The following is a 24,705-nucleotide window of genomic DNA, read 5'->3' as shown; positions in this document are numbered from 1 at the left end:
TGAGCGCCGCAACCCCAGAGTCGGTCACGACTGGACCTAACGGTCAGGGGTCCCTTTACCTTTACCTTTAAGGTAGAACCAGGAGGGAATTGTAAAAAGAGCAGCAGAGGAAGTTGTCACACAGGTGTAGTCTCTGAATGTGTGCATGCAGCCCATTAAGAGAAGCTACATATACGGGTGGGGGGAGAGTGACCCCCTGTTGCTGCAACTGCTCCACAGAGTACGGACCTAGAAATAGCTACCCAGGAGCTAGGCTAGATTGATGTGCACACATATCCAGAGCTGCGAAAGCAACCGTTAAGTGTTGCATACCCTCCAACAGTTATCCGATGAAAATAGAGACGTCCCATTCCTTAACAATAATTTTACTGCCCTCTCTGAGCAGCTCCCAACATACTGTATTATTATTATTAATTTTATTATTATTTATTAATTTCGTCTCTATACCCGTAGATCTCATAGCATAAAAATACATTATTATAAACACCCAATGCATAATAATAACGTGAACAAAACCAAACCCAAACAATAACGCCCCCCCCAATTTTTTTTAAAAGGGCATTGGATGTCAATCAGCCCAAGGTCTGGTTGAAGAGGAACGTTTTCGCCTGGCACCCAAAGGTTTATAATGAAGGCGCCAGGCGAGCATCCCTGCGGAGAGCATTCCACAAATGGGGAGCCACTGCAAAGAAGGCCCTGTTCTTGTGTTGCCAGCCTCTGGACCTCTCGTGGAAGAGGGCATGTGAAGAAGGGTCTGGGGTCTCAGGGTCTGGGTTGGCTCATATGGGGAGAGGTGGTCCTTAAGGTATTGCGGTCCTGAGCTATTTAAAGCTTTCTAAGTCAAAACCAGCAATTTGAATTGGACCCAGAAACTAATTGTCAGCCAGAGCGGTTGGGCCAGGATCAGTGTAAGATGCTCAAACCATCTTGCCCCGGTGAGCAACCTGGTGGTTGAATTCTGCGCTAGCTGAGTTTCCTAGTCCTCATTGTTCTCAACAAAGGGCTGATTTAAGTAGCAGCATGCATTATACAGTGGTAACAGTAAAGGGGCTCCTGACCATTAGGTTCAGTCGTGGCTGATTCTGGGGTTGCGGCGCTCATCTCGCTTTATTGGCCGAGGGAGGTGGCATTCAGCTTCCGGGTCATGTGGCCAACATGACTAAGCCACTTCTGGCGAACCAGAGCAGCGCACAGAAACGCCGTTTACCTTCCCGCTGGAGCGGTACCCATTTATCTACTTGCACTTTGACGTGCTTTCGAACTGCTAGGTTGGCAGGAGCAGGGACCGAGCAACGGGAGCTCACCCCGTCGCGGGGATTTGAACCACCAACCTTCTGATCGGCAAGTCCTAGGCTCTGTGGTTTAACCCACAGCACCACCCGCGTCCCTTGTACAGTGGTACCTCAGGTTGAAGACGCTTTAGGTTACAGACGCTTCAGGTTACAGACTCCGCTAACCCAGAAATATTACCTCGGGTTAAGAACTTTGCTTTAGGATGAGAACAGAAATCGCGCGGCAGTGGCACGGCGGCAGCGGGAAGCCCCATTAACTAAAGTGGTGCTTCAGGTTAAGAACAGTTTCAGGTTAAGAACGGACCTCCAGAATGAATTAAGTTCTTAACCAGAGGTACCACTGTATACCAAGTCCATGTCTCTCAGTAGTGCTGACACTGGCTGTCCACAGCTGTCCAGGGTTTCAGACAAAGGAATCTCTCCTAACGCTCCCTGGAGACGTCATCGGGCATTGAACCAGAGAACTTCTGCATGCAAAGCAGACGCTCTACCAATGAGCTAGGACCCTTATCCCAAATTACACCCCCAGAATGTATTTCAGAACAGCCTTGAAGGAGAAACACGGAAAGATAACGTTTGATACGGAATCCGCAGCAGCCTGGCTAATTCACATTTTCTGAGCAATTAGCCCATTACTATCACTTTGCTAAATATCATTAGATCGCGCGGTGGACGTGGTTGGGGCGATTTCCCCCTCGGCAAAACAGCCAGCTTGAGAGCAAGAGGAGGGGAGGGGAAGCCTTTTCCCAGTCTCTCTCTCGTCTCCTGCCACAGCCCAATCAATCCAAAGGAGTCAAAGTTTCTAGCCTGCAAGCCTGTTGAGTAGCCCTACCTGCCCACAAATTCTGAATGTCATGGAGAGTCTGGAGAGAAGGCGAGCGAATGAGACCAGGAACGTCTACACGCACCTCAAAAGAATTATAGGAAATTGAAGCTGCGCCAGGAAACAGGGGAGAGTTTAAGGGTTACTGGAAGCAATTCTACAGCACCCCTTGGAGGCAGCATCGTTTCTGAATACCAGTTGCTGGAAACTGCAGGAAAGGAGAGGGTCTTGTGTTCAGATCCTGAGGGCACAGGCAACTGGTTGACCACTTTTGAGAACAGGACGCTAGACTAGATGGGCCACTGGACTGATACAGAAGGCTCCTTACATTCCAAAGATTCCTTAGTGGAACTTGTGACCCGGAATGTTGGGGGCAGGGCGGAGGGTGATGGATATGCTGCAACACTTTGCTGCAGCACCACACTCTTTACACTCCCAAGAAGCAGAAACATCTCCACCCACCCATCCACTTTCTTCTCCTTTTAATGTGCCTCACCATCTACCCCGATCTAAGCCCAGAGCTAGCATTTCCCTCTTCCCTTCATCTGCGACAGATCCCCTCCGTCGGAGCTGAAATGCGTGATGATGGAATAGCAGACGTCCTCCAGTTCCCTCTTCCGTTCCTCGTACTCCTTCTTCGGGGCTCTCCGGTTGCCCTCCATCCACGCGGCCGTCTCCTCGCACATCTCCAGGACCCTCCTCTTCGCCCGGTCATCCAGAGCCTTCTCCTCGACAGCCACCCTCTTCAGCTGCAGAGTGCTGGCCTCCAAAGAGTTCAGGGCTTCGTTCTTCTCCTGCTCGGCCTTCTCCTGAGCCCAGTACTCTTCCTCCTCGCGGATGATTCGCTCCATCTCCTCTCTGTCCAACCGGCCACGGGTGTCTGTGATCGTCAGCTGGTTTTGGTTGCCAGTGCACCTCTCCGTAGCAGTCACGGTGAGAATGTTGTTGTGGTCGATGTGGAAGGTGACCACGATTACCGGCACGCACCGTGGGGCAGGTTGGAGCCCACCCAGCGTGACCGTTCCAAGAAGCCGGTTGTGTTTGGTCAACGTCCGCTCCCCTTCATACACTTGCAAGAAGAGGCTGTTTTGGTTGTCCTCCGTGGTGGAGAAGTTCCTGGTTTCCTTGGTGGGGATAGGAGAGTTGCGCTTGACCACGACGTCCATCACACCTCCCACCGTCTCCAGCCCCAAGGAGACAGGAGTCACGTCCAACAGGAGCAGGTTCTGCAAGCTTTGGTACCGGTGGCCGGTCAAGATGGCAGCCTGAATGGCCGCTCCATGGGCCACTGCCTCATCTGGGTTGATGACCCTACACAAGTCTTGCCCATCAAAGAACTGCGAGAGGAGCCTCTGGATCATGGGGATGCGGGTGGAACCCCCGACGAGGACAACGTCGTCAATCTGGGTCTTCTTGATGCCAGCTTCCTCCAGTGCCCTCTCTACATAGAGCATGGTGGACTGGAAGAGGTCAGAGCACAGGTCCTCAAAGCTGGCCCTGGTGATGGTTGTGTGGAAATCCACCCCCTTGTAGAGGGAGTCGACGGAGACGATGGCCGTGATATTAGAGCTCAGGACTCGCTTGGCCTTCTCGCAGGCCACCTTCAGCCTCTGCTTTGCCTTGTTGCACTGGCTGAGGTCCTCCTTGTGATTCCTCTTGAACTCCTGGGTGAGCTGGTCCACCAGCCGGCGATCAAAATCCTCCCCACCCAAGTGGGTGTCCCCAGCCGTGGCCACCACCTCGAAGACACCGTCCTGGGCAGTGAGGACGGAGACATCAAAGGTTCCCCCGCCCAGGTCGAATACGAGGATGTTCTTCTTCTCCTTCCTCTGCCTGCTGTCGTTCAGGCCGTAAGCGATGGCAGCTGCCGTGGGTTCGTTGATCAGCCTAAGGACCTTGAGCCCTGCAATCGCGCCCGCGTCAATTGTTGCCTGGCGCTGGGCGTCGTTGAAGTATGCCGGGACGGTGATGACGGCCTGAGTGACCGGGCGGCCCAGGTGGGCCTCTGCCACCTGCTTCAGCTTGGACAGCACCATTGCTGAGATTTCCTCCGGGTAGAAGGACTTCTCCAGCCCTCTGTGCGACACGTGGACTTTGGCTTCGCCGCCACCGCCGGCAGCTACCCGGAAAGGCCAGTGGTTCAGGTCAGACTGCACTGACGGGTCTTCGTACCTGCGGCCGATGAGCCGCTTGGCACCAAAGATGGTGTTCTCTGGGTTAAGGCCCCGTAGCAACTCGGCCGGCTCCCCCACCAGGCGTTCCTTGTCAGTGAAAGCCACACAGCTGGGCATGGTGTGGTTGCCATGGTCGTTGGCAAGGACGTCCACCTTTCCTTTTTGGCAGACTGCCACGCAGGAGTAGGTGGTGCCCAGGTCTATGCCCACGGCTGGGCCCCTGGGGCGAGTTCTGGACGCTGCTGTTTTAACCCTGGAGGTAGACTGTGGCGGGGAGGCATTGCTGCTGTTGGTGATGTCTTGAACTTTCTCATGGCTGAGGTCTGCTCCCATCGGTGGACCTTTTCCCCCAGGCCCCCAGCCCTTCTGCCAAAGATGGAAAATTGGCAACCCTGGGGAAGCCGGGTCGGGGGAGAGCTCTTGGCTCTTGTGGGAGGTATTCCCTCTGTCTCTGTCCTTGATATCTTCTCCAAAGAGGACAGGTGGTCTGCCCATCATGGGGTATGTCACAATAGGCCCTGTGGGGACTAGCTCTGCCTCAGGGCCTCAGCAGATCTCCTCTTCATACTTAACCTGAGTTTCAGCCCTCCCGCCCATTGAGATCTTTGGGGAGACAGGGAGACACAAGGTCTGGCATCGCTTTGGTAAGTACATGGTTGGTTGTAAGCACCAGAGACTCTAGAACTCCTTCCCTTGGGGCAAGCTGATTGAGACAGTTCCTGTGATGGCCTGGGACTCGGGCTCAGACTCGGAACCAGAGGAGTCTCAGTCTGCACTGGATCCTTTGCTTCAGGCATCATCTGAACCAGGTCTGGGGCCTGACCCTGAAGAGTCCCAGTCTGCACAGGTTCCCCTGCAACAAGCACCAGCTGGGCCGAGTCAGGGGCCTGAGCCTGCCCTGGCTCCAGATGTGGGGATGACCTCGTTGCCTTCAGCTGGGCCGTCACTTACAGCTGCTCCACTATCGGTTGGGTCAGGGGAGGCTGAGGCGGCCCCTGGGTCTAGTAACCCACCGACGTCTCCCGAGCTGCAGAGACTCAGGCCTGAGAGAAGGAGAGACCTGAGTACTTGCAGGAGGAGTGCTTGCCTTCGGGTAAAACAGGGAGGTGAGTCGCCGGGGGATCAGGACCAGCCGTTACCCCGACAGAGATAAAAGGCTGCTGGATCCTGCCCCAGGTTGTGGGAGCAACCTTGCTGTTTGCCAGACCCTGCCTGAGATCCTGCACCTGTCCTTGCCTGGTTTCCTGCCTCGTGTCCTGCCTTGACCCTGTCGGACTGACGCCTAGTGGAACCTATGGATTCTGGACCGGACCTGGACCGCGGTTCTCGAGTTACCCCCGGGCCCAGCACAGTTCCCTGTAAAACGTTCTGGAAACTTAAGAACACAGCAAAAGCCTTGTGAGAACAGAATGCTGGACTGGATGGACCACTGGCCTGACCTAGATGGCCAGCTGGATGCCCTTCCTGGGGAACTGATAAGCAGGACTGGAGCACAAAAGCACTCCCCGCCCACCTTATGGTTCTGAATATAGAACTGGCCTTAGTATAAGACTACTTCTTATATCTATTTAGCTCAGAACTGCCTACACTGACTGGCAGCAGCTCTTTAGGGTTTCAAACTGGAGATGTTCTGAGCACTTCCAGCAGACGCCACTTGGGACCTATTGCATGCAATACAGGTGTTATAGCAACTGAACCATGCACCTCCCACCATCTTTTGTTCAAATGCTGCTTTGGATACAGTGGAACCTTGGTTCTCAAACTAAAATCCGTTTCGGAAGCCTGTTCGACTCCTGAAACGTTCGAAAACCAAGCAGCAGCTTCTGGTTTGTGCAGGTGCCCCGGAAACAATAGCTGACAACCGCATTGGATGTTCAGCTTCCGAAAAACGTTTGAAAACTGGAACACTTACTTCTGGGTTTTTGATGTTCGTCAGCTAAGCCGTTCGAGAACCAAAGTTCCACTGTACTTTTTTCCCTTTGTTTTAATAAGCTAAGTGGGACACAAAAATAAAGCAAACCCTGGATGCATACATCAAAGAGGCAGGACAACTTTCCTTCCTTTCCTTTCAACCCTTATTTTTTTTTAATGTGCCCTGTAGGTGGAACAATGCCCTCTGGCAGTTTTGGCGATTTCATTCCATCCCCTCACTGGGGTCCTCATTATTCTTCTCCACTGCCACGTTCTGGTCCTCCCCAGATGTCCCTCCTGTTCTCTCGCTCTGGGTGAGGGAAGTGCAGATCGAATCCCATGCTTCTTCCAGGTCCTTCTGACGCTGCTCACACTCCACCTTCTCGGCCAAAGGGTTGCCCTCGAGCCAGGAGGTGGTGCTGTTGCACATCTCCAACATCCTCCTCTTGGCCTTCACATCCAGCACCTGCTCCTCGGCCACCCTCTTAAGTTCGAGGGTGCAGGACTCCAATGAGTTCATGGCCTCAATCTTCTCCTTCTGGGAAACATCGCTCACCCTGAACTCTTCCGCCGTCTGAATGATCTTCTCTATCTCCTCTTTGCCAAGGCGGCCCTGAGTGTCCGAGATGGTGAGGTGGCTGGTGTTCCCCGTCTCCACGTCCTTGGCGGAGACGGTCAGGATGTTGTTCTCGTCAATGGCGAAGGTGACGACAATGACGGGGACCCCACAGGGGGCCGGAGGGATGCCTTTCAAGGTGAACGTGCCCAGGAGGTGGTTGTGCTTGGTCAGGGCTCTCTCCCCTTCGTACACCATGAAGAAGATGGTGTCTTGGTCGTCCTCCGTGGTGGTAAACTCCATGGTTTCTTTTGTGGGGACAGGCGAGTTGCGCTTGATGATGGTCGCCATGACCCCGCCTTGGGTGTTGATCCCCAGAGACAAAGGGGTGACATCAAGGAGGAACACATTCTGCATCTTCGGGGTCCGGTTACCTGTTAAGACAGCAGCCTGGATGGCTGCTCCGTAAGCCACTGCTTCATCGGGGTTGATGCCCTTGCATAGCTCCTTCCCGTTGAAGAAGTCCTTCAGCATCTTCTGGATCTTGGGGATGCGGGTGGAGCCCCCAACCAACACGATGTCCTTGATGTCACCCTTGCTCATCTTGGCGTCTTTCAGAGCCCTCTCCAAGGGCTTCAGGGTGGCCCGGAAGAGGTCAGAGCACAGGTCCTCAAAACGTGCCCTCGTGATGGCCGTGTGGAAGTCGATCCCTTGGTAGAGGGAGTCGATGGAGATGCTGGCATTGCTGCAGGAGCTCAGTGTGCACTTGGCGCGCTCGGCCGCAATCTTCAACCTCTGCATGGCCTTCTTGTCCTGACGGACGTCCTTCTTATACTTCTTCCGGAACTCCTCCGCAAGGTAGCTCACCAACCTCTTGTCGAAGTCCTCGCCGCCCAAGTGAGTGTCCCCCGACGTGGCTTTCACCTCAAAGATGCCGTCCTCAGCAGAGAGGATGGAGATGTCAAAGGTGCCCCCGCCCAGGTCGAAAATGAGGATGTTCCGGCAACCTGCCTCCTGGTTCCTCACATCGAGGCCGTAGGCGATAGCGGCGGCCGTGGGCTCATTGATAATCTTCAGGATCTGGAGGCCGGCGATGGCCCCGGCGTCAATGGTGGCCTGCCGCTGGGCGTCGTTGAAGTAGGCCGGCACTGTGACAATGGCTTGGGAGATGGAACAACCTAGGTAGGCCTCGGCTGTCTGCTTCATCTTGACCAACACCATGGCCGAGATCTCCTCAGGGTAGAAGGTCCTCTGCTTCCCCTTGTGGGACACCTGGACCTTGAGCTTGCCCTCATGGTTGACCACGGTGAAAGGCCAGTGCTTGATGTCCTCCTGTACTGTGGCGTCCTCATATTTCCTGCCAATCAACCGCTTGGCGTCGAACACTGTGTTCTGGGGGTTGAGAGAGGCCTGGCTCTTCGCTGGGTCCCCAACCAAGTACTCGCTGCTGGTGAAGGCCACATAGCTGGGCGTTGTGCGGTTCCCTTGGTCGTTGGCGATAATCTCCACTTTGTCATGCTGGCAGACAGCCACGCAGGAGTAGGTAGTGCCGAGGTCAATACCTATGGCCAGGGCATTCTGCTTAGGCATGGTTGTTTACGTCAGGCTCCTTTTTGGTTGAGGTTGACCAAGAAATGGGAGGGGATAGATGATCCCATGAGAGTTTTGCTGGCCTCTCTCTCTGTGTCCGTCTGCTTTGCCTTCCCCCCTCTCTTCAAGACCAAAAAGTTGGCTGACCAGGACTTAGATTTTTTCTCGGGGTGATGGCATCTTCTCCCTTGCCTATAGCTGGGCAGTTGGGATTTTTTCTTATGGGCTCAGTGGGGTGGCACCCTCATCTTCAAACCCATACCGATGACTTCACCATCACACATCACAATGGGAGTTGAGTAGACAATTCTGAAGCCGCTTGCCTGGACCACACCCTAAGAACATAAGAACCTAAGAAGAGCCCTGGTGGATTAGGCTGATGGGCTATCTAGCACAGCATACTGTTCTTACAGTGGCCAACCAGATGCCTGTGAGAAGCCAGCAAGCAGGATTCATGCATAAGAGCAGTCTCTCATCCTCAGGCTTCCAGTAACTAGTATTCAGAAACATTAGGGTCTCCAGCTGTGAAGGCAAGAGCATAGCCATTGTGGCTAGTAGCCATCAGCAGCCTTACCCACCGTGAATTTCTCTAATCCTCTTTTAAAGCCATCTAGGTTTGTGGCCATCACTGCCTCCCGAGGGAGCAAATTTAATAATAATAATAATAATAATAATAATAATAATAATAATAATAAACTTTTTTTATTTATATCCCACCCTCCCCAGCTGAAGCCAGGCTCAGGGCGGCTAACAACAATAAAATAATACAACATTCTAAAATCATTTCATTATAAAATTAATTCAAATCAAATCGATGGCAACCATTGGGCTAGAGTTCTGTGAAGATTGCCAAAGGAGGGAGTCAGGCTGTGCCCTGGCCAAAGGTTTGGTGGAACAGCTCTGTCTTGCAAGCCCTGCGGAAAGATGTCAAGTCCCGCAGGGCCCTAGTCTCTTGGGACAGAGCGTTCCACCAGATCGGAGCCACAGCCGAAAAAGCCCTGGCTCTGGTTGAGGCCAGCCTAACATAACCTCTCTGTAGCCTGGGACCTCCAAGATGTTTTTGTTTGAAGATCGTAAATTCCTCTGTGGGGCATACCAGGAGAGGCAGTCCCATAGGTACGAGGGTCCTAGGCCGTATAGGGCTTTAAAGGTTAAAACCAGCACCTTTAACCTGTTCCTGTACCCCACTGGGAGCCAGTGCAGCTGGTATAGCACTGGGTAATAGTATATAAGCACGCTTTGAGCAAAGAAGCATTCTCTTTTCTCTGTCCCGAACCTTCCAACATTCAGCTTCATGGGAGGCCCGCAATTTCTCGCATTACGAGAAAGGAAAGGAAACGTTGTTCACTTTCTCCATGTGATGCATAATTATATAAACTTCTATCAGGTTGCCTCCTACTCGTCTTTCCTCTAAACTGAAAAACAACAACAGACACCCAAAGTTTGCAACCTATTCCTAAAGAGTCTATACTTCAGCGCCTTATCCATTGGCGCGGAGTACATTTCAGAAAGGGAAGAGGGGTTCTCGCCCTCCTATACTCCAGATCTTGTTGGTTCTGAAAAGCAAAGGTGCTTGCACAATATTCCCTCTTCTTCCCCCCTCCTTCCTTTCTTTTTTTAAAAAGGGGAATTCAATATGGGGACAGAGAATTGGGGAAGGGGGGAAGAATACCTCTCCGTAACGCTAGTCACGGAGCAATGCAATGTGGAGGGTTAAGGGTCTAAACAGGACCGGCGGGGCGGGGGGGGGGGGGAGAGAGAGAGAGAGAGAGAGAGAGAGAAAGTGAGAGGCTTGGAGATGCAGGGTGTGTGCAAACGAGGGGAGGTGGGGGGGGTGTCGCGGAGAGAGAAATCTAAACAGTGCAGTTTTAATTACATTCCATTAAATCTTGCTTTCGGGCTCTGCGTTTTGAAACACATTCTAATGGTAATGATGGGGACATCTGTATAGAGGGCCCTTTCTCATCCGAGATGGCTCCATCAAAGACACTCCTGGGAAACCCTTCACCTTTAACCCCCGGGGTCACGGCCGACACACTAGCTCTACAGTTTGTGTTACTGTAAAGGCGCAGTCCTCGTCAGACTTGACCAGCTCTTAGCCGTAGCGGCTAATACATTTTGCCCGTGTGAATTGCGTCCTCGCTTGGGACGGGGATATTGATGTGTGTATCAGATGCCTGGGAGAAAAAGGTTCCTTTTAACATCTTTTCTTCCTTTGTGCATGCACGCACACACACAAGCTACCCCTTTCTCTTAGAACATATTGTTGATGGCGTTATTTAAACCAGCACCCCCATTTTCCCCTCGGAAAGCTTGTAGCCAATGGCTACTAGCTACGATGGCGATACTCTGCCTCCACAATATTAGGCAGCGATGCTTCTGAACATGAGTTCCTGGAAACCACAGAAGGGGAGAGGTCTGCTCTTGTGTTCAAGCTCGGGTTGTGGGTTCCCCACAGGTTTCTGGCTGGCCACCGGGAGAACACGATTCTGGGTTAGATGGTCCCCCTTTGGCCGGAACAAGCAGGCTCTCCTTTACCTGCCTATCCTAGCCAAAATGAAAACTCCTATAGTTGTGATCTCTTTTAAAAGTTTTGATTTATTCATTCTGCATTGCTGCTGTGTCCATTCCGAAGGAAACCAGCCCTGAGTGCTCCCTGGAAGGACAGATCCTGAAGCTGAGGCTCCAAGACTTTGGCCACCTCAGGAGAAGAGAAGACTCCCTGGAAAAGACCCTGATGTTGGGAAAGATGGAGGGCACAAGGAGAAGGGGACGCCAGAGGACGAGATGGTTGGACAGTGTTCTCGAAGCTACCAGCATGACTTTGACCAAACTGCGGGAGGCAGTGGAAGACAGGAGTGCCTGGCATGCTCTGGTCCATGGAGTCACGAAGAGTCGGACACGACTAAACAACAACAAATTGCTGCCTGGAGTCACGGAGAGCTGCTGGTCCACAGTGCAACATCTCCCCCACACCCAAAATAGAAATATTTTATAATCCAGGATGTTGCCTTTATCCCCAATGGCGCACTCTTTCATTGACTCTTGAAGATAGATCAGTGGTTCTCAGCCTGTGGGTCCCCAGATGTTGTTGGACTACAACTCCCATCATCCCTGAGCTCTGGCCTTGTTAGCTAGGGATGATGGGAGTTGTAGTTCAACAACATCTGGGGATCCACAGGTTGAGAAAGGCTGAGATAGATGGATGCCAATAGCAAATGTCTTTAACATTTCTTCTGAAACAGAAGATTCCCATTGATGCAGGACAATTATTATTATTATTATTATTATTATTATTATTATTATTATTATTATTATTACTATTACTATTACTATTATTGGTATACTGCCCTTCATACAAACTTACCACCATCTCTCTCAAGTACATGCCGAGGTTTAGAGTCCACCTTTTGCAGACCTTAACCAATGGATCGAATGTATTGATTAGGCATGATGACTTGTCAGTTGAAGTTTCCACCAAACTCTCTTCACTGTCCCTGGTGTATTTAGATGCAGAAGGTGAAACAGGATGCAGGGGGAATGTTTTCTTCCAACACCAGGGTCACAATCCTACACGTGTTTCACACATGCTTATGGGCACATAAAGGTGTAGTAGTAGTAGTAGTAGTAATTCTGTTGCTCAAATCATTGGCACCAAGCTAGGAATAGGGGGAGAATGTCGATTCCATTCATCTTTAAATGAGAATAAACCTCATTTGTACTTTCTGAAACAATGCAAAAACTGAATCACACCAATTCTTTAAAAAGTCTTCTTTCCAAATTCACACTTCTCCAAATATTGTAAGGAAGTTTTCCGACGAAGTAATGTGTACCAAAATGCACACACAAATAAATGGTGTGCATATATTAGTGAAAATAAGATGCATTAGATTGGGGAAAATGGCTTTGGAAAAATGGGTGTTTGGCCAAAATCGCATTAAAAATTTGCATATTGGGAGAAATTTGCAAGGATGAATTTTCATGAGGGGGAAAAATTCAAACTGATGCGGAAATATGGAGATGTGAGCTAAAAGTTGGGGAAATAAGGAGAAGTTGAAGAAGCCCAAATGGACAGATCGACCCTATCCTACTCCAGACAGAAGCTTCACCACCTCTTACTTAAGAAGTTGAACTTATTCAGTGTCGCAATGTCACTCCATGGGCTCTCCACTTCCAGGAGTCTTGCTCATTGGCTGCCAGAGGTATTTTTGCGTTTGGCATGTGATGAAACATGCAAACGGCAACCTTAGAAATGTGAGGAGCTTGCATCACACATCAATAAGGAGGAAAGCAAATATTTCACACCCAACTTTCATTTGCACCTAAATTTTTGGACGCTGTTCCTTAGGAACAGCCCTGCAACTGGATGATGATGATGATGATGATGATGATGATGATGATAATAAAATTTATTATTTCTACCCCGCTGGTTTCCCCAGCCATTCTGGGTGACTTCCAGAGGATGGAGGATTGGAGGATGGATGGCGGCAAACAGATTGAGATTGAATCCTGACAAGACAGAAGTACTGTTTCTGGGGGACAGGAGGCGGGCAGGTGTGGAGGATTCCCTGGTCCTGAATGGGGTAACTGTGCCCCTGAAGGACCAGGTGCGCAGCCTGGGAGTCATTTTGGACTCACAGCTGTCCATGGAGGCACAGGTTAAATCCGTGTCCAGGGCAGCTGTGTACCAGCTCCATCTGGTACGTAGGCTGAGACCCTATCTGCCCGCGGACTGCCTCGCCAGAGTGGTGCATGCTCTGGTTATCTCCCCCTTGGACTACTGCAATGCGCTCTACGTGGGGCTACCTTTGAAGGTGACCCGGAAACTACAACAAATCCAGAATGCAGCAGCCAGACTGGTGACTGGGAGTGGCCGCCGAGACCATATAACACCGGTCTTGAAAGACCTACATTGGCTCCCAGTACGTTTCCGAGCACAATTCAAAGTGTTGGTGCTGACCTTTAAAGCCCTAAACGGCCTCGGTCCGGTATACCTGAAGGAGCGTCTCCACCTCCATCGTTCTACCCGGACACCGAGGTCCAGCACCAAGGGCCTTCTGGCAGTTCCCTCACTGCGAGAAGCCAAGTTACAGGGAACCAGGCAGACGGCCTTCTCGGTAGTGGCGCCCTCCCTGTGGAACGCCCTCCCACCAGATGTGAAAGAGAACAACAACTACCAGACTTTTAGAAGACATCTGAAGGCAGCCCTGTTTAGGGAAGCTTTTAATGTTTGATGTATTATTGTATTTTAATATTCTTTTGGAAGCCGCCCAGAGTGGCTGGGGAAACCCAGCCAGATGGGCGGGGTATAAATAATAAATTATTATAATTATTATTATTCCAACAAAAGATTCAAAATACATTAAAACATCAGTCATTAAAAACTTCCCTAAACAGGGCTGCCTTCAGATGTCTTCTAAACGTCAGATAGTTGTTTATTTCCTTGACATCTGGTGGGAGGGCGTTCCACAGGGTGGAAGCCACTACCAAGAAGGCCCTCTGCCTGGTTCCCTGTAACTTGGCTTCTCGCAGTGAGGGAACCAGCAGAAGGCCCTTGAAGCTGGATCTCAGTGTCTGGGCTGAATGATGGGGGTGGAGACGCTCCTTCAGGTATACTGGGCTGAGGCCGTTTAGGGCTTTAAAGGTCAGCGCCAATCCTTTGAATTGTGCTCGGAAACGTACTGGGAGCCAATGTAGGTCTTTCAAGACCGGTGTTATATGGTCTCGGCAGCCACTCCCAGACACCAGTCTAGCTGCCACATTCTGGATTAGTTGTAGTTTCTGGGTCACCTTCAAAGGTAGCCCCACGTGGAGCGCATTGCAGTAGTCCAAGGGGGAGATAACCAGGGCATGCACCACTCTGGCGAGACAGTCTGCAGGCAGGTAGGGTCTCATCCTGCGTACCAGAGGGAGCGTACCAGAGAGAACAACAACTACCAAACTTTTAGAAGACATCTGAAGGCAGCCCTGTTTAGGGAAGCTTTGAATGTTTGGTGTATTACTGTATTTTAATATTTGGTTGGAAGCCGCCCAGAGTGGCTGGGGAAGCCCAGCCAGATGGGCGGGGTATAAATAATAAATTCTTATTCTTATTATTCGCAGTAGGCTTGATTTTGGTGGTGCACAGGATTACAGCCTCAATGCTAAGTACCTCTTCACTGCTCAGGACTCTTAAGAGGTGAGCAAGCATGTCGTACTTGCCTGCTATTGCAGAAAAGTCACCCCCTCCTCACACACAGACACAAATGCGCACACTAGTAGGTCTTGTTGGTTATCGTCAGCAAAGGTCAATTTAATTGCAGCAACCCAGTGTAAATCATTATGTACATGCTCAGCGCCCGCCCAACTCACCCTTCCCAACAAAAGGCTGACAAATCCCTCGCCTGCCCTATTTTGCCGCCCTGCTTTGCAAATCCGCCAGGTCTCTCCACCCACCCAGCCCGCCCCCTTTCAGCCCCCTGACCTCTTGCTTCTCTCCGCCACAGGGTCCTGCCCTTCTCTGCTGCCTTAATATTGAAGGATGTTGCACATCATTGGCCTTCGCGCCATCCATCAAGCTGCCAACCCTCAAGATCAGGGTCATGAATAAAAAGGGATCGGAGGTCAGCTGGGAATACACAAGAGAGGTTGGGTTGAGGGGGCAGGGGATAATATTCCTTTGCAGAGGTAGAACTTGGAAATGAAGGAAATTAATGTTGTGTGCGCGCGCGCTTGACTACTACAGGCTTCAAGGAGCCGTCTGCAACAGAGCTTTTAAAAGAGCAGTGGTTAAAAAGCGTGCCAGTTTCTTTAAACAGCAGCCCCCACCCCTCATCTGATGATTTGCGTCAATGGGGATGGCGCAGAAGATTTAAATAGCTTGGTTTTGCTTTTTTAATTTGTCCCAGGCATAAAAATATCTTAGTCACCCTCTGATGTCAATAATAATAATAATAATAATAATAATAATAATATTATTATTATTATTATTATTATTATTATTATTATTATTATTATTATTATTATTTATTTGTACCCCGCCCATCTGGCTGGGTTTCCCCAGCCACTCTGGGAGGCTTCCACAAAGACCAAAAATACACTAAGATGTCACACATTAAAAACTTCCCTGAACAAGGCTGCCTTAAGATGTCTTCTGAATGTCAGGTAGTTGTTTATCCCGTTGACATCTGATGGGAGGGCATTCCACAGAGCGGGCGCCACTACCGAGAAGGCCCTCTGCCTGGTTCCCTGTAGCTTTGCTTCTCGCAATAAGGGAACCGCCAGAAGGCCCTCGGCGCTGGACCTCAGTGTCCGGGCAGAACAATGGGAGATAGACTTTGGGCGCATCTTCTCCACAACCATCACAACCCAGCTTTTTTAATCCTCTAGAGATGATAAAAAAGGCTGATCGCTGAAGAATGGATGCTTTTGAATTCTGGTGCTAGAGGAGACTCTTGAGAGTCCCATGGACTGTAAGAAGATCCAACCTCTCCATTCTGAAGGAAATCAGCTCTGAGTGCTCACTGGAAGGACAGATCCTGAAGCTGAGGCTCCAAGACTTTGGCCACCTCATGAGAAGAGAAGACTCCCTGGAAAAGACCCTGATGTTGGGAAAGATGGAGGGCACAAGGAGAAGGGGACGACAGAGGAGGAGATGGTTGGACAGTGTTCTTGAAGTTACCAGCATGAGTTTGACCAAACTGTGGGAGGCAGTGGAGGCAGTGCCTGGCATGCTCTGGTCCATGGGGGTCACAAAGAGTCGGACATGACCAAACAACTAAACAACAACAAGAGATGAACATTTGCTGCCAGAGCTCAAATGCCCAAACAGATGTGTGCTGGAGAGAAGCATCATCTACCCAGCTGCAACAACCATCTCCCATCTAGGAATGACGGATAAATTAGTTTGGGTTGCATTTTAGTGAAAAGCAACAAAACCAACACAAAGAGTGTCAAAAACGCTCTCACGTTTTCAAAACTCTGGACTATTCCCCCCTCTCTATTTTTCTTTGGATGAAATTTATTTCTTTGGGGTTCTTTAGTTCTGTTGATTTTCATTTCTCTGGATGTCAATATAAGGAGTGCGAAAAATTCCAGATTGTTCAAACTCTAGGTTATCCTCTGCTCCCCCTCCCTTGGATTCCAACCACACGCTCTGGATTTTTCTCTGAATGAAATTTGTTTCTTTGGGATTCTCCAGTCCTCTGGATTTCAGTATGAGGAGCATCTAAGGTTCTCTAGTTTTAAACAAAGCATTGAAAACCCTACTTCTGTGGACTTTTCAATGAAGTTCTCCAATCCAATAACTTGTATGAAAAATGGGAATATTGGTGAACATAACTTTTGAAACAGCTGTTTTATGGGGGAAATTGCTGGCTAATTCTTCTTCTTCTTCTTCCTCTTCTTCTTCTTCCTCTTCCTCTTCTTCTTCTTCTTCTTCTTCTTGTTGTTTAGGGAAGTTTTTAATGTTTAATAGGTTATTGTATTTTAGTGTTCTATTGGAAGCCGCCCAGAGTGGCTGGGAAAACCCAGCCAGATGGGTGGGGTATAAATAATAAATTATCATCATCATCATCATCATCATCATCATCATCATCATCATTATCTTCTTCTTCTTCTTCTTCTTCTTCTTCTTCTTCTTCTTCTTCTTCTTGAATCATTTTAAAGCATCTCAAAGTGACTTCACAATCTAACCAAAGCCACATACAGTGGTGCCTCAGGTTAAGCACTTAATTCATTCCGGAGGTCCGTACTTAACCTGAAACTGTTCTTAACCTGAAGCAACACTTTAACTAATGGGGCCTCCTGCTGCCGCCGCGCCACCGGAGCACGATTTCTGTTCTCATCCTGAAGCAAAGTTCTTAACCTGAAGCACTATTTCTGGGTTAGCAGAGTCTGTAACCTGAAGCGTATGTAACCTGAAGCATATGTAACCCGAGGTACCACTGTACTGAGCAATTGCTTCTTATAACACAACTGCATGTATGTATGTATGTACACACACACACACACACACACACACTACACACACACACACACACACAGACACACACACACAAAACCCCTTTTATTGAATTTTACTGTTGCATACAAAAACGTGTTGACACAGAAAAACAACAACAAGGGATGGCGGAAGGTAATGCAGAGTTGCAGAATGCAATTTTAAAAAACCCAGCATATATGATCCATATAACGTTCAAAACACATACAGGGGCAAAACTGCGTACAAAGATCAGGGGGAAACTGTGCAAATCTCTGCATGGATTTTTCTTTTCGAAAAAACTCCAAACTCCTGTGATAATGGAGCAAACCGAAGATCTGGGATTTGGGTGGGGGAGAGAGAGAGAAAGAAAGAAAGAAAGAGAAACCATAATTGACAGAGCAAATGATAAAAAAACCAAATTCCTTCCCCCCTGTACTCCTACCCCATCGCCACTTACCCGAAACACACACATGCACTCTCCCTCTCTCTCTTTCTAATGCCCCCTCTTTCGTTTTATTTCAATCTAATTGAACAGGGAGTTTTGAAGATAAAAGCTGCCAGGGCTAATTACACCTCATTATTCCAAAGGCTCCCTCATGCCTCACTTATGCTCAAACGCCAGCAAGGGGGGGGGGGGAGGAGGCGAGGCTATTAAGGATAAAGCCTTTGGTGGAAAACAAAGTTAGTTGATTCACACAGCGAAGCAGAAAAAGAGGAGGAGGAGGAGGAGGGTCTGTGTGGTAGTTTCATTATTTCCACTCTCTCTTTTGTGTGTGTGTGTGTGTATGTGTTTTGCTTTTCTTTTCTTCTGGGGGGTGGGGAAAAAAAACCCACCCCAGGTTCCCCCTCCCCGCTAGTGAATTGATGGCTTAAAAGCAATTGAGGGGAGAATGGGAGGGGGTCATAAAACAGGGGGTGGTGGAGGGGTGGGAGGGAGGGAGAAATAAGCAAATTACTGTAGAAATTCTTGTGCAATGGACATTAATGGGGAACTCATATATAAACACATCCACCCCACTCTTTCGACCACCAGAGGCCTAGAGGAGATGATGCTTCCTATTCCTCTTCTCATTTTACTGCAAATTCTCTTCTATCTATCTATCTATCTATCTATCTATCTATCTATCTATCTCTGCAGGCTATGGAATCTCAACTAACACTCAAGTTATCCCGTGCTGTTATGGACCTGTGTTTTCAAACCATTAGTCAAAAATATCCAGTGAGGTTATACAGTGGTACCTCGGCTTAAGAACTTAATTCGTTCCGGAGGTCCGTTCTTAACCTGAAACTGTTCTTAACCTGAGGTACCACTTTAGCTAATGGGGCCTCCCGCTGCCGCCGCACAATTTCTGTTCTCATCCTGAAGCGAAGTTCTTAACCCGAGGTACTATTTATGGGTTAGCGGAGTCTGTAACCAGGAATAACTTTCTGAGGGCAAGAGCTGTTTGACAGTGGAACAGACTGCTTCGGATGGGAGTCCGGTCTTGAAAGACCTACATTGGCTCCCAGTACGTTTCCGAGCACAATTCAAAGTGTTGGTGCTGACCTTTAAAGCCCTAAACGGCCTCGGTCCACTATACCTGAAGGAGCGTCTCCACCTCCATCGTTCAGCCCGGACACTGAGATCCAGTGCCAAGGGCCTTCTGGCGGTTCCCTCATTGCGAGAAGTGAGGTTACAGGGAACCAGGCAGAGGGCCTTCTCGGTAGTGGCGCCCGCCCTGTGGAACGCCCTCCCATCAGATGTGAAGGAAATAAGCAGCTATCTTATCTTTAGAAGACATCTGAAGGCAGCCCTGTTTAGGGAAGATTTTAATATTTAATGCTGTATTGTTTTTAACACTCGATTGGGAGCCTCCCAGAGTGGCTGGGAAAACTCAGCCAGTTGCGAGGGGTATAAGTAATAAATTATTATTATTATTATTATTAGGGGAGGGGACTCTCCTTCCTGGGAGGTTTCAAAGCAGAGCTTGGATAACCATCTTTTGGGGATTCTTGAGGGCCTAAGATAACGCCTCGGTGTCCCTTCCCAATCTACCATTCTACGATTCTGTGGTAAATGCTCACAATCTGTCTCGCGAAGCAACAGTTCTTCAGTCACGGTTTCTCAACGTGGAATGGAATTGGCAATCGCGGTGTGAGAATTAAGCATCCAAATCAGTCCTACTTTGGCAGCCACAGGAAGAAAACATGACGGGTAATTTGGGATGTATGATCCTGGGGCAACCTCCCACCCCCAAAACATGCTGAGTAACTCACTCCTTTATCTCAAACTTTGGTTCAAAATTTTCACCTTTTTCTTTGGCTGTGGGAGCTGTCCCATCAGGCTTTATTCCTCCCACCATTTTGGGGGGCAATGATAGCACATTTTATTATAGAATTATTATTATTATTGATGCTCCGTGTCCTTAATGTTACCGTATTTTTCACTCTATAAGATGCAAGAGACCATAAGACGCACCTAGTTTTTGGAGGAGAAAAACAAGAAAAAAATATTCTCAATCCCAGAAGCCGGAACAGCAAGAGGGATCTCTGCGCAGCGAAAGCAGTGATTCTTCTTGCTGTTCTGGCTTCTGGGTTAGCTGCACAGCCTGCATTCGCTCCATAAGACGCACACACATTTCCCCTTACTTTTTAGGAGGGGAAAAGTGCATCTTACTGAGCGAAAAATACGGTATACACCACTTTGGGATCTTTGGATAAAGGGCGGAATATTAACCGAGTAAATAAATTAATAAGTAAAACAAAACAAAACAAAACATGGAGATTTGCCCCTCCTACACCTTCTCTCATCTGAGGCTAGTTCACACGTTTTCGTTAACACGGGTACAAGTGTTTGTGTGAAAAGTGTGCACGCTGTTGGTTTGTACGGCTTAGCTACGGTGCGCACACAGACATTCTGCAGACAGGGGCAGGGGGTGTAAATTCATCTGAATGTAATGTGTGAACATAAGAAAAGCAAGAGGCGTTAATGTGAGGTTCCCTGTCATGGCTGTTGAACAAGTGGAGGAACGGGAACTCGCATGCTGAGTGGGAGGACATCAAAGTGTAAAATTTCTCTAACTTTACCTTGAGGGAAGGGGAAGAGAATGAGTCACAGGGACCTTTGCTTTCAACGTGAAACTATATTTCGGCTGGGCCGTGTTGTCCCAACTGAGGGACAAAATTCAGCTCATGAATCCTTTAAGCATGAGGATTTCTGCTTATGCGATGAGGCGTCCAGCCCCTCTCCCCACACTGTGCACCCATGAAAACGTTGACTCTGTTCCTACCTTTGTGCACATCTGGTGGGACTGTAAGAAGATAAGAGAATTTTGGGACACTGTATATCATGAGGGACGCGGGTGGCGCTGTGGGTTAAACCACAGAGCCTAGGGCTTGCCGATCAAAAGGTTGGCGGTTTGAATCCCCGCGACAGGGTGAGCTCCCATTGCTCGGTCCCTGCTCCTGCTAACCCAGCAGTTCGAAAGCACACAGCGCAAGTAGATAAAAAGGTACCACTCCAGCGGGAAGGTAAACGGCGTTTCTGTACACTGCTCTGGTTTCGCGAGAAGCGGCTTAGTCATGCCACATGACCCGGAAAAACTGTCTGCGGAAGCAGACAAATGCCGGCACCCTCGGCCTTTAAAGCAAGATGAGCACCACAACCCCAGAGTCGTCCGCGACCGGACTGAATTGTCAGGTGTCTCTTTACCCTTTACCTTTATACATAATGAACTTAAACAGATATTTAAACTCATTAAAAAACAACCCTGAAGCCTTTCTGTTAGGTATTATGTCCACGGAAATATGTTTTTAAAAACCCACAGAACCCTTTTTATGTATGCAACCACAGCGGCCAGGATTTTAATAGCAAAAGAATTGGAAAGGCGATACAAGCCCCACTAAAATAGACTGGCAAGTGAAAATGATAAGAGTACTTACAACTCGCAAAAATGGCTGGGAGAATAAGAGGAAGATCAAATCAGAAAGTTAATAAAGATTGGGTAATATTTAGAGAACATATCAAAAATCAATATGATAGTGCAAACCTCCTGACAGACCTAGACTGAATCCTGAAATAGAAAGAAATTATAAAATAAAATTTGTGTTGATAAATACTGGGGAAGTAAAATAATAATAAAGTGTGTATAGATCTACAAACAGTAAAAAAGCATAATGAGATGGATCAGAAATGTATATATATTGCTAGTTAGTGTCCATGTTGTTTATGTAGCTATGTGTTGTCAATGTCATATGTAAATTCAGGGGTCAGCAAACTTTCTCAGCAGGGGGCCGGTCCACTGTCCCTCAGACCTTGTGGGGGGCTGGACTATATTTTGGGGGGGAAAAGAAGAAGAACAAATTCCTATGCCCCACAAATAACCCAGAGGTGCATTTTAAATAAAAGCACACATTCTACTCATGTAAAAATACCAGGCAGGCCCCACAAATAACCCAGAGATGCATTTTAAATAAAAGCACACATTCTGCTCATGTAAAAACACACTGATTCCCGGACCATTTGTGGGTTGGATTTAGAAGGTGATTGGGCCAGATCCGGCCCCCGGGCCTTGGTTTGCCTACCCATGTGTAAACTGTTGTATAATAAAGGTTTTTTTGAAGAAGAAGAAAGAAAGAAAGAAAGAAAGAAAGAAAGAAAGAAAGAAAGAAAGAAAACTGGAACAGTGTGTGGGCAGAGGGAGGAGGGGTCATTTCGACTGGCAAGCAGAAATTCTCGCACTGACACGACGTTTCATCATAGCTCAACGCCGAATTCCTCACCGAGTCCACCAATCTGGAAACAGAGAGGTCAGCTTCAGTAATTGATGTTCTCCTGTCTTCCTCAACCTGGTATGACCTGCAGAATAAGTGCCGGATGACAGCTCCTCTCAGCCCTGGCCAAGTTAGCCAACAGCCGGGGATGACGATGATTAGCACATCCTGTTATTTATTCATTTACACCATGGGTAGGCAAACTAAAGCCCGGGGGCGGATCCGGCCCAATCGCCTTCTCAATCCGGCTCGCGGACGGTCTGGGAATCAGTGTGTTTTTACATGAGTAGAATGTGTGCTTTTATTTAAAATGCATCTCTGGGTTATTTGTGGGGCATAGGAGTTCGTTCATTCTCCCCCCATATAGTCCGGCCCCCACAAGGTCTGATGGACAGTGGACCGGCCCCCTGCTGAAAAAGTTCGCTGACCCCTGATTTACACCGAGTTAAAGAGGGCTGATGTTGCCGCACTGGAACAAAGAAAGCTGTGTTTTACTGGATCTGACCCCTGGCCCTTCCAGCTCAGTGCTGCCTACACAGGCTGGCAGCATCTCTCTGGGGCATGTAAGGCAGAGATACCCACTGTGTTCGACTGCCTTTCTCCTACAAATGAAGCATGATTCTGCTCTTCGTGGAGCTGAACAAAGCACTGGTTTAAATGTACAGTGGTACCTTGGGTTAAGTACTTAATTCGTTCCGGAGGTCCGTACTTAACCTGAAGCTGTTCTTAACCTGAAGCACCACTTTAGCTAAGGGGGCCTCCCGGTGCTGCTGCGCCGCCGGAGCCCGATTTCTGTTCTTATCCTGAAGCAAAGTTCTTAACCTGAAGCACCATTTCTGGGTTAGCGGAGTCTGTAACCTGAAGCGTATGTAACCTGAAGCGTATGTGACCCGAGGTACCACTGTAAACCCAGGGAGCTGCCTTATTCCCAGTCAGACCACTGTCCCAATATTATCCACAACAACTGGTAGCACCTTTCTGGGGTTTCAGTTGCGACATTCTCAGCCCTGCCTGCAAATTCCAGGGATCGAATTGGGGACATTCTGCACAAAAACCAGGTGCTCTAACAGCAAGCTGTGTGGCCCTTCCCTTAATAATATCTTCGCATGCACACACACAGCAGAGAAGGTTAGTTTCAATGCTTCCCATTGGAATCAATGGTGCAAGTTAAGTATGCCTCACTTAACCCTATTGATTTCAGTGGGACTCCAGGGAGCCACAACGCGCTTGCTACGGACTCAGATTCTTCTCCCCACAAAGGTGAAATTCAATCCCCAGAATGACAATTTGGACTCAAAAACCTTCCAGTGATGGTTATTTAAATGTTAATTTCCAAGTGCCAAATTTCAGTGTCAAGAGTTTGGGCTTGGGCACACAAACCTTTTTAAAACTTTCGTTCTTAAAGTAAAAGTAAATAAAAATAAAATCAGAGGAGTGGTCTTGCTCTTAGCAGAAGTCATCGGAAAACAAAGGGGCAAGAGAGAAAGTGGTTTACTTTTCTCCCGACTGAACATTGTAGATGATAGAAAGCAAAGAATCTACAGCCCTTTATCCAAAACTGAGAGTTGTCCAAAGATTGACTGCAGCACCTCTGATATTCTGAATTTGTATTGTATTATTTTATGTACTGTGGCTTGCCGTTGTTTTATTGATTATAATTTAGAAACTATTTATTGTTACTGTTGAGTGGATTTCTGTTTAACTTTTATATGTTGATATTATTTTACACTATTCTAATAATTGTGGAATGTTACTTTTTTGATGTAGGTTGCTTATTTTAAAGTTTTGTTTTATCATCACATTTTTGTATTGCATTAGATTGTTATAAGATGTACATTTTTTGTTTCTTCAGCTTGTAAACAGCCTTGAATATTGTAAGATAGAAAGACGGTATACAAATTAAAAATGATAATAAAGCATTTTCCACTGGGAACACTTGCAATAAAGATCAAATTGCAAAGCTAACATGTTAAAATCTCTGGTTGAGTTGATTAATACAACAAATGTGTGATATAGAATAAAATCGGTTTTCTAGTAATGTTTTTCACTGGTTCCCCCATACCCTAAATTTTGTTTTCTGCTTTTGATAGCATTTTACATATCTAAAAACTTTGGTAGTTGCCCAGTGCCTCCATCCTTGCTTTCAATAATTATGGTTGTCTAATTAAAACATTTGGTATATCAAAATTTCACCATGCTCTGGGAAGACAGGGCACTGTGTTCAGTTCCTGAGGAATGCTACCAAAATCCCAAATGTTTGACCACAAACAGCTCTAGGACTAACAAGATTTGCAGTTTTCTGCAAACACATTTCATTTCGGTTTCAAGGCTGTTCCTTCCCTTTGGAGGTTTTGAGAAACACACAACCAAGTCCTCATTCTAGACTCACTACTAATTATTCATTAGCAACTCAAATTATCAAAATGTGTCTCTCTGCATTGTTTATTCCTTTCCCATTATTTGTTTTCTTTCTTAAAGTTCTCTTTAGCTTCTCAATTCCCTTTCATCCTCTACGTCCTACAGTTAAGACCCGAAAAAGGCGGTTTTGGCTGGAAAAGAAATATTTCAAATTTAAGTGACAAGGTGATATTCGCAGAGATTTAGAGCTCTTTTTTTACAATTCTGCCTCCCATAAGAACTGCTCT

At 48.1% G+C, this 24,705-nt stretch overlaps 1 protein-coding gene and 1 pseudogene across 2 annotated transcripts in view; both read right to left on the bottom strand.

The window, feature by feature from the left end:
- Positions 1–2,580: 2,580 nt before the first annotated feature.
- LOC308575098 (heat shock 70 kDa protein 1B pseudogene) overlaps positions 2,581–24,705 on the bottom strand; it is a 264,638-nt pseudogene continuing 242,513 nt past the window's right edge. The window contains exon 2 of the transcript XR_014013443.1: positions 2,581–4,713. The product of XR_014013443.1 is annotated as a heat shock 70 kDa protein 1B pseudogene (transcript). The remainder of the gene's footprint in view (positions 4,714–24,705) is intronic.
- On the bottom strand, positions 6,351–8,635 carry LOC308575101 (heat shock 70 kDa protein 1-like). Its single transcript, XM_081173585.1, has one exon. The coding sequence runs from the start codon at positions 8,344–8,346 to the stop codon at positions 6,424–6,426; it is 1,923 nt and encodes a 640-aa protein (XP_081029711.1). The 5' UTR covers positions 8,347–8,635; the 3' UTR covers positions 6,351–6,423.

Source organism: Podarcis bocagei (genome assembly GCF_964188305.1).
Source record: "Podarcis bocagei genome assembly, chromosome: 16".
NCBI lineage: Eukaryota > Metazoa > Chordata > Lepidosauria > Squamata > Lacertidae > Podarcis > Podarcis bocagei.
This window is presented reverse-complemented; position numbering and strand designations above follow the sequence as displayed.

Bases quoted from the DNA above. Each gene is read 5' to 3' on its own strand.
- LOC308575101 (XM_081173585.1), bottom strand. From the start codon at position 8,346: ATGCCTAAGCAGAATGCCCTGGCCATAGGTATTGACCTCGGCACTACC.